The sequence below is a fragment of the Pectinophora gossypiella genome, chromosome 20, assembly GCF_024362695.1.
Source record: "Pectinophora gossypiella chromosome 20, ilPecGoss1.1, whole genome shotgun sequence".
In the NCBI taxonomy this organism is placed as follows: Eukaryota; Metazoa; Arthropoda; class Insecta; order Lepidoptera; family Gelechiidae; genus Pectinophora; species Pectinophora gossypiella.
Window position 1 is genome coordinate 6,710,262 of NC_065423.1, and position 10,586 is coordinate 6,720,847.

The following is a 10,586-nucleotide window of genomic DNA, read 5'->3' on the forward strand; positions in this document are numbered from 1 at the left end:
AGAGTACTGCGGGGCGGAAGGCAAGAGGGAAACCACTGCCCTATTTTTCCCTAAAAAAGTATCATGGAAAATACTACACCGACAAGAGCGTGGCTCTTAAATTGATGATGATGATGTGACAAATGACTAACCCAAGATGGGTCTAGAATGCCCACGATGATATGTGTTTCTATTTAGCAATAAGGCCGCCTATTTTGTATATGTCGTTGTGCAATAAAGTATTATTGATTGATTGATTGATTGATATGTCTGAGACGCTATGGCATAACTAAGCTATATAAAGAATAGACACAGAATGTAAGGCCCTTATCTCACTAGGATACAGCTAACATAGTTACACCACTAACAAAATACATACAGTTGAGATACTGCATATATGTACAAAATTTAAGACAACAGGCCTGAGGGTGCTCAGTTGAGCGATGAGCAACACTGAAATTAGTACCGAAATATCTGTTTGACGTACTAAATCTTGTTTGACGTAAAAATAACAACAAACTTACACATCAAAACGATCTTCAAATTATTTTGACCTTCAAGAAACTCGTTTAGATATTTAAGTATATTCGTAAAATGTTTCTTAAAACGGTGTTCAAAGGTGTGCGGTATTCATTAGCGGTATGCAATTTTATTTTTCTTAATAACGCGTCGTTATTTTTAATCATTATGGTAATAAACGTATCATAATAGATGCTTCGGAGTACACCATTCCTGTGGTCAGTTAAACATTAGAAGGTTTAAGCAAATTAGAATTTTATTATTATCATCATTTTCACATAATGTTTACGGATATTTACGATATTTATTTAATGTGTTGTTGAATTTATGAATATAAATGATAAAGTTTATTATTTGCCGTTATTAATGTGTAAGTACTTATTGTGATATTGGCCTCGATTCCTGCAGACACCTCCTAATTTTACTTTAATTTATACCTGTCATTTTCTTATCCGCCGAAAAGGAAAGGGACGATGATTGACAGCTCTTAATTTTAGGAAGAAATGAGTAAATGAATGAATAACCCGGGCGAATCAAAAAGGTGTCTCGCTGGTATTCAAACCGTTTGACGAGTGCTGTTAACATAATTCTGGCGGGTTATTGGCCAATGTCAAATTTTTAGACGGTTTTTTAGATTTGTGCTTAAAATTGACGTGTGTTCCATTTTTATGCTTGTCGATTACCCGTCCCTTTCCTTTTCGGCGGATAAGAAAAATGACAGATATAACTTAAAATAAAATTAGATGGTGTTTACAGGAATTAGCACCATTGTAATTGAGTCATTGGGTAAAATGTAATATTCTTAATACACTGTTAGACATAAATGTATGAACAATGATAAGATCAGCAAAGGACTAGAATAATCTGTCTTTACTATACTGAACCATATAATCTTGAGCTCTCCAAGGTTACAGCGACGGTCATAATAAGCATTTCAACTTGTATTGTCAAGCTAATGTAAGATTAGTCCCAACATAATATACAGTCACGAGTACTAATATGTATATGTTACCGGCCGAACCCGATTTTAGGACAAACCAGTTTTGCCTAGGCTCAACTAGTTCTTCCTATACGCGATAGGATTAACTAGTATAGCCTAGTCCAAATTAATTTGTTCTAAGCCCGATAGGATAGACTAGTTTAGGCTAGGCCAAACTAGTTGATCCTGATATAAGTACGCACACTCTAGGATAAACTGGTATAGCCTAGTCAAAACATATGAACTGCAGCTACGAAACACACTTTGATACCATATCACATTAACTTTTTTGACAAATTAAACCGTAAGTCTCATTAAATGTCAAACATGATAGTGCGATAGGGTTCTAAAGTGGGTACATGATATTACTCATGACTGTACAAAACAGCCTATATACGTCCCATTGCTAAGGTATGGAGCTTACTCCACCACGCTGCTCCGCTGTGGCTTGGCGAATAGCCCCGCGTAAAACTACATAAATAAATCAAAAACTTTGTTTTGTTTCCGAGTTATAAGCTTATAAGCTCACGACTATAACCCAATTGGGGTAGTCAGAGGTACATCCATCGCAAGATGAACTAAGTGCTCTCACCTCACCGAGATTTCTCACTAACACAGTTGGCTTGACCATCACAGATGGCGATACGACTCGCCGCCTATCACGATGGCCCAACAGAATGCTAGGTTAGAAAAGAAATTACGTATTATTATTATCTTTCCATCGCATTTCCTTAAAAAACCGCTTAACATACCAAAGATGTTCAAAGTTCCACTAAACACCTACATACCGGCGGACAGGTTTGATCGCCTGCGCCCGCGGCGGTTTTAACCGGGCTTTCACCGATGACTTCCACTTGTACTTCCAAGATGAGACGGAATGAAAGTAACTGCCTATATGTGCAGTGTTTATGTAGTTGTGAATGGTTGGATCTTTCGCCGGTGGATCGAAAAGCCGATTGGGAAACAGCTCGGTATCGCGTACGCGCTTGGATCGTATCTAGAATGTGATAAAAGATGTGTTTATGTTGGATTTCTATGGAGAGTGACTTTGTTTTTTTTTGTGCTAAGGCTGCATCGGCCTATGACTGTAGATAATTTTGACAGCGTTTTTACTTTCATTGTTATTGTTCTATACATGGTTCTGTGACAGACTTAACTGTTAGTTATTTTTTCAAATTCATTTTATTTATACATTGTTTTAAGTTTACGCGGTTATTATCATAATTAAAGCACATAATAACGGGTTCTTACCGCGTTTAAATGGGGATATCCCGTGATCATGGCACTTGCAACAGTGTCGAAATATCGGGAGTCTCATATCCCCATTTAAACGCGGTAAGAACCCGTTATTATGTGCTTCATTTTATTTTATTTTATACAATACAAAACTATTAAAAAAATAATCCGTTAGGTCAGGTAGTATAACAGGCAGCCTTGTTGCTAAGGTAGCAATCTCCTAACCTAACCTTTATTATACATTTAATTACTATTAAGTACTTATGACATATTATTATATAAAAATCATGAAAACTGTAAGTCAACATTTTACTAAAAGTTCAAAACTGCCTTGCAAAGTAAATTAAAAACATTGGTAGTGGGTAATTTATTGTTCACAAAATGGTAACACGGGGTGAGATGACGTCAGCTGGGTTAACCCTGAAATGTTAGCTGTCACTTTCGAGCATACCTGGTTTTCTTATACCACGTGCAAACCGTCGATTCCACACGAGCACCGCCTCACCGCGCGGTGAAACCGCTTCGTGTGACAACCGCCTTAATTTCCATTTCTGTAAATATACCTATAATGATCAGTGATAGAAGATAATGTTTATTTTCTACTAAATATCTAAAACGTCTCGTTTTCTTTTCCAGATACCGGCGAAACGTGTGATTATTATTATGTAAGTGTTGCATTAGCAAATATTACTTTTTAAAACAGTTTCAAGTCGTAAATTAAATACGGTTTCTGTCATGATAGTTACTTTCTTCAAGTTCAATTTAATCACTTTTACTTTTTAATTGCTTAAGATCGTAATTTAAACTGTAGCTTTGAATGGTTTATTAAGTAAGTAAAGAAACTTAATTATCTGTAATTAATTAGATACCTGTGGTTGTATGCCAATCTGTCCTAAGAGTTTGCTACGACCACGGCTATCTTTTAAATATCAGAGAAATATAACTATTTTCTATTATTTAGGCCTTATGTTACAGATATACACATAATATAAGTATATTTGATTGATTTGATTTTTGATATAACATACATACACACAGACTACTAAGTTACTACACTATACTACACTACTATACTATTACACTACTACTATTATACTATTTCCTTGTTTCTTTTAAAGCGCGATTTTCCGTATACCGGGTTTTAGTTTTTAAAATATATATAAGCATATTTTTTCAGATCTAAGATCATTTCTGTGGGTTAGGAGGAATACAACGTCAACAAAGCCAGTAATTAAAACATAGTATTTACCTATGTGATATTTACGTATAGCTTATTACTAACATTACTAGCATTATTATCTTTTTCTAAAGACTAATGGTAATTAATTAAAGAACTACCAAGAACATTAAAAATAAATAAAAATAATTTGAACTTCATGAAGCCTTTAATGAAAGCAGATGAAGCGAAAGTGATGTGTCAAGATCGTAGTAAGTGGAAGTCTGTGTTCTCTGCCTACCCCAACGATAAATAGGCGTTGTCTTATCGATGTTATGTAGGTACTCCCATCCTTTACAAATTCAAAAACAAAGCGTCTTCAAAATCGCAAACCGGGCGCTATGGCGCAATAGAATATGCTAAGAACGAAAACTATTAAAAATAATTACTTAGTCAATTTGTACGTCATTCTTATCTGGTATAACGAGTACCGCTGGGTGTTGTAACGAGTATAAAGGTCGTTATGCTGTCATCAGCGATTTGAAATACAAATAGCATTGCAATTATATATATTTGAAGCTTCAAAGGCTGCGCGTGAAAAATTACAAGTTGGAAGTATTAACATGCGCAGATTTGATTACTTATTATTATTACAATGGTGCTGATTCACTGTTAACACTGAACTATGTTGACAACACATGTCTTACGGGTTGCATATAAGCGAGAAGCCCATTTTATTCGCCCGGGTTATTCATTCATTCACTCTGAATGAGTTTTAAAATGAACAGTTGTCAGTCATCTGTCCCTATCCTTTTCGGCGGATAAGAAAATGACAGATATAACTTAAAATAAAATTAGATTGTGTATACGGGAATTAGCACCATTATCATATTTAACAAACATAAATTCATTCTCAAAAATGCTAATGTTGATATGCTTTGGATGTAGGTATTGCAACCAACCTACTTACGTTTACCTTCTTAATTCTGCAAGAAATAAAAAAAAAACTAGTAGAATATAAATTAATTGGATTAAAATCTCCATCTTGTTGGACATTATACTTTACTTAGTTATACTTATACTTAACTTACTCAGACGAATCATTCTAAACATTCACTTTTTTCCTAACCGACGCGTGAAAAAATGTACTTAAACTCAGTAACCAGCATTCGAAACACCACATTATGGGGTCAAGATCACAGAAAGTGACCATTACCAATGCTTGGAAAGTCACAGATGATACATAAACATGTCTCGATACATAAAACATGTACAGACTAACAAATCAATTCATTTATCGCGTGCATGTAAAGTAAAAGCATTGAGTAAAAGTAAGTGAAGCCAAGTGTGGACGCGGTATTAACTATAAAGATGTTGAAAATAAAAGTTGTTAAATAGGTAAAAGCTTTCGCAAAGGCCGGTTAAAGGATGGGTGGCTACAAAGCCACAAAAAAAATTTTCATCTCGAGCTTCTCCGTGCTTCGGAAGGCACGCTAAGCCGTTGGTCCCGGCTGCATTAGCAGTCGTTAATAACTATCAATCCGCACTGGGCCCACGTGGTGGTTTAAGGCCCGATCTCCCTATCCATTCATAGGGAAGGCCCGTGCCCCAGCAGTGGGGACGTTAATGGGCTGATGATGATGAAATAGGTAAAAGTGATCAACTGGTCAAGGTAGCCGAGTTGTTATGGTGTGGTATGGTTTGGAACGATTATAATTGTTGTGTGGTTAATTTCAAGGCGGCTTTTTTTTTGTTGGTATCAATGTGTGCTCAAATAAAATCATATACACTTTATTGCACAGGACTTAATACATGAATACAGTACAATTTGGTAAATTTATATTTTCCTTTTTTTTAGTTTTCGATGTTGAAGTTTGTAAGCGGAACTAAAATACAAACTAAGTATTGATTTTATTAAACAGTTTTAGCATTCTGTTTGCTTCTAAAAATATAATACACAGGCATAGACCCCTGCCCTGTTGCCCTGTACGAAAATCTATTTTTTGCCATCCAAGAGTCTATGTAGATAAAAAGACATACCTAAGTATGATAATCTAATAGTTCTTATCATACTCTGTGTATCTCCCTAGCATTATCCCGTTTTTCACAGGGTCCGCTTACCTAACCTGATATTTGACAGGTCCGGTTTTTTACAGAAGCGACTGCCTGTCTGACCTTCCAACCCGCGAAGGGAAAACCAGCCCAATACAGATTAGGTCACATACCTCCGAAAATGCATTTCTCGGGAATGTGGGTTTCTTCACGACGTTTTCCTTTACCGCTGAGCACGTGATAATCATTTATGATGCAAACATGAATTCGAAAAAATTCGACAATCATTGGTTTAGGCCTGTGCTGGATTCGAACCTGCGACCTCAAAGTGAGAGGCAAGCGTTCTACCAACTGGGCTACCAGGGTTTCATACTAACAACTACATAATCAGCCTATATACGTCCCACTGCTGGGCACAGGCCTCTCCTCACTAAACTGGAGGGGATATGGAGCATACTCCACCACGCTGCTCCAATGCGGGTTGGTGGAGGTGTTTTTACGGCTAATAGCCGGGACCAACGGCTTAACGTGCCCTCCGAAGCACGGAATCATCTTACTTTTCCGGACAATCAGGTGATTCAAGCCTGAAAAGTCCTTACCAAACAAAGGACAGTCTCACAATGTGATTTCGACAATGTCCCCATCGGGAATCGAACCTGGACCTCCAGATCGTGAGCCTGACGCTCTAACCACTAAACCACGGAGGCTGTTACTAACATCTACCAAACCGAAAAGGAAAGAAACTTAAGTATTAATAATTTTCTCTGTAAGCGCGGCATTTACATACAAACCAACTAACACAACATCAATATTCAACTTATTATGTTTTCGTATATGCACGCACCATTTTTCATGCCATTCCCAAGTCACTTTGCATACGTCTGTGCATATTTTTTCATGCTTTTCCCCTTCCTGCAATGAATAGTAATTGCAGCTTCCTAGTATTCAGTGTTAGTTCCGTTTCCCTGCACGATGAGAAATGTTGGGATCGGTGACATTGTAAACTGAGATGATTAGGTGTTTCTTGCTATGTATTAGCATTTCTTGTAGAAAATAATACAATCGCTACTTACAATGGTAAGTAATTGTTTACTTTGCTGTACGCTTACAAATAGACAAATATAAATAAAAACTTAACTATTAGACAATACGCAGCTACTCTTGGTTCCTATAAGTCCCCAAGATATGCATATGTACTTATACATATAGATATTATGAACCAAATTTGAAAACAAAGGCTTCCAATTTTCATAATGGCGTCAATGCATAGTTTCACTACTAATTTGCCAGGTACTTGTCCGATTTTGATATTTTTTTTCAGTTGTAGGTATTATTGTATTGGTTAGCATCGCGTTATTGTAGAGTTCCCTCCAGAGTTCCGTCACTCCGTGGTCCAGTGGTTGAGCGTTGGGCTCACGATCCGGAGGCCCCGGGTTCGAATCCCGGTGGGGACATATCACAAAAACCACTCTGTGATCCCTAGTTTGATTAGGAAATTGCAGGCTGATCACCAGATTGTCCAAAAAGTAAGATAATCCGTGCTTCAAAAGGCACGTTAAGCCGTTGGTCCTGGTTACTACTTACTGTTGTAAGTACGTAGTCGTTACATGAGCCATATCAGGGGCCTTTGGCGGCCCAATAATAACCCTGACAACCGGGTTGATGAGGTTGGTAATTCACCTCAAACCCACACGATAGAAGAAGAAGATTGTAGAGTTTGTACTAGCCAGATGGATTATATTGTATGTAAAGGAATAATTTATAGAGTACCTCCTTATGCAAACTAAATTTCTTTTTATATCACGATGACTTCATCTCATCAAACATGACGTGTCAGAAGTATTTTTTTAAATGTTGTAAAGAGTTTGACGGCCTCCGTAGTCCAGTTAAGCGTTAGGCTCATGATCCGAAGATCCCGGGTTCAAATTCCGGCGGGGAAATATCACAAAAGTCGCTTTGTGAAGCCCTAGTCTGGTTAGAATATTGCCAACCATCTCCTGATTGTCCAAAAGTAAGATGATCCGTGCTTCGGAAGGCAGGTTAAGCCGTTGGTCACGGTTACAGTCGTTCCATGAGTCATGTCAGGGGCCTTTGGGGGCTCATTTATAACCCAGGGTTGATGAGGTTGGTAATCCACCTCAAAACGATAGTAGTGGTAGCAGTAAAATGTCTACTTACATTTTTTTTTTCACTATATCTTTAATCATGGTTTGAACGATACCGTTAAACCACGGAGGTTTGACTCGGCACACATTAAACTCACAATTGCCGTCTACTCGATGTAAAGTGGCGTAAAGCTATTGTCTATCCCAGAGATAACAGAGAGCAAATATGTGATCACATTGATAAGAAACTGGTAGGTATACCAGGAAATGGAATATTCTCGAATTAAAATTATCGTAGAGGTGGTGGTATCTGTGTAATCTTTATCACGTGTCTAGTGTCTTTTATAGGTTTCATTTACTCAATGGTTTACTAAAGGGTGTAAAACTAATTTATTAAAAAAAAACAAGTTAAAAAGAGCTAACACTACAGACGAAAACAGAAGTTTTACGCCTGGCATTCCGCTGTAGTGAGATAGGGTTACACCTTCTGTTGAAGAAGATAAATAGTTACCGTTACCACAAAATAAATAATTACCGCTACTCAAAACAAGACATTTTTGGCAACACACAAATATGTTTTTATGACCAAACAAATAAATACTATAAGCCTTTAAGGAGTGGGCGTCAAATAGTTTTTTTAGAAACCGTGTATCGGCTTGAAGGTTTTTATATATAATAGTTTTACATCAAGTTCTTTACTAAGTAACCTTTGCGAAATGTGTCAAGGTTTAATGTATAGGTAAGTAGTCGTGTTTACACGTCGAAGTAACATTAAACACGTAGAGGAAATACAGATTACTCTGTTGTACGTATAAACACGTATTAATTGTACTCGGAAACTTGCGACTTAATGTCCGTACTAAATTGCTTTGCGTTAATGTCTTCGACAATGTGCGGTTAAAACGCATAGTTTTTTTTTTAAATAATTTATTTCAGAAGATACAAAATATATAAAAAATAGTTTCTTCTTCTATCTCTATATATAGTATGGGTTGTGAGGTAGATTACCAACCCCGCCAACCCTGGTGTCATGGTTACTATTGAGCCGCCAAAGGCCCCTGACATGGCTCATGTAACGGCTACATACTTACATTAGTAAGTATAAACCGGGACCAACGGCTTAACGTGCCTTCCGAAGCACGGATCATCTCACTTTCGGACAATCAGGTGATTAGCCTGTAATGTCCTAACCAAACTAGGGATCACAAAGTGATTTTTGTGATATGTCCCCGCCGGGAATCCACCACAGGGGCCGTTATAAGGGAATTACCTTGTCTAACATTTGAATACGACTTTTGGCGACCGTCTCAGAGGGTCTTAGCTACTAAAACATCATATCTCTATTTATTATACGAGTGCTCTACGTTCCACTCCCTCGTTTCGCATTCATGTCAACAACCATACCTGTCCAAGCTTTCTGTTTGTGTTTCGCACGTTTTCAAACGTCTAAAATGTTTGAATTGTCTGTGACATAATAAATTATAACTGTGGGAACTGGGGACTGGTATTTTTATATGAGCGCGAAATTTCTTTGCGCTCGCGCATGGTTCGACGAAACTTTCACTGAAAGATTAAAATAAGCTAACGACTATATCCCAGCTGGGGTAGTTAGAGGTGCATCCATCGCAAGATGAACTAAGTACCCACGCCTCATCGAGCTTTCTGTTAGACCGACGTGACTGGAAGACAACTTTGTTTTAATACATACAAATAGATAAACTCACACCCGTAATCCCTAATGGGTTGGGCAGAGATATAATTAATCAAAAAACACACACTTTTGATTCTAAGAATATGATGGATTTAATGACAGTTATTCAGGGAGACTGAAAAGGCTACAATTCATCGAAAAAAAAAAACAATATTTCTATTTGACATTTGTTTACATTGGTCACTGAGCTCATTGATCACATTGTTAGAACAAGTACAATCCCTCTGTCGATTTTTACCAGGTTTTAACAATATACCACTAACCTTGACACCACATTCATTGAATCGATCGGTAATTTTATCACGTTGCGTTAGCCCTTCAGGTTTATATTCATAGGTGTTCCAAATTCCTTCCTTTCGATACATTCATTTCATTCTCATTTTTAGTTTCAGTATAAATAATATTAGCTTGTCTGAGGTTAGGTACTAAACTAACCTAACTAAAACTTGCAAACACGAATAAGGCAAAATACCTACGCACAAAAACGTCTACAACTAAATATTTTCCTATATTTAGAAGCGTAATTGTGTAATCTTAGATCTAAACATTCCTTCTGTGCTTATAAACTAGTTTCAATCCTCTATTTCGGTACTATTGCTAACAAAAATGTTAGTGCGTATGTGTAAACACATAAAAAAAAAACAAAAAGAGGTATTTATCTATTCCACAAAAAGCGAAAAAAAGCGAAAGCTGATGGTAGGGCTGGCAGAGGAAGACCGAGAAGGACTTACATTGACCAAATTGGAGATGTCTTTAGAAAAGGTTTAATACGATCTACTCTGAACCGGCGTGCGTGTATGAAGCGATTGATGAACGTGGAGGAAGCAATAGAAGTGTGTCAGGATCGAA

At 37.1% G+C, this 10,586-nt stretch overlaps 2 protein-coding genes across 6 annotated transcripts in view; one reads left to right on the forward strand and one right to left on the reverse strand.

The window, feature by feature from the left end:
- LOC126375996 (nuclear speckle splicing regulatory protein 1) overlaps positions 1-10,586 on the forward strand; it is a 115,941-nt gene that overhangs the window by 16,794 nt on the left and 88,561 nt on the right. For 2 of the 5 annotated variants that reach the window (XM_050023137.1, XM_050023138.1), the window contains exon 1: positions 3,353-3,378. The exons of the other annotated variants lie outside the window; for them this stretch is intronic. The gene's annotated coding sequence lies outside the window, so the exon portion shown is untranslated. Of the gene's footprint in view, positions 1-3,352; positions 3,379-10,586 lie in introns of those variants that run through there. 5 annotated transcript variants of the gene reach the window in all.
- The window catches only part of LOC126376395 (uncharacterized), a 46,828-nt gene that overhangs the window by 5,061 nt on the left and 31,181 nt on the right, over positions 1-10,586 (reverse strand). Inside the window, exon 2 of the mRNA XM_050023721.1 lies at positions 2,266-2,474. Coding sequence (XP_049879678.1) covers positions 2,266-2,474 — 209 coding nt within the window. The remainder of the gene's footprint in view (positions 1-2,265; positions 2,475-10,586) is intronic.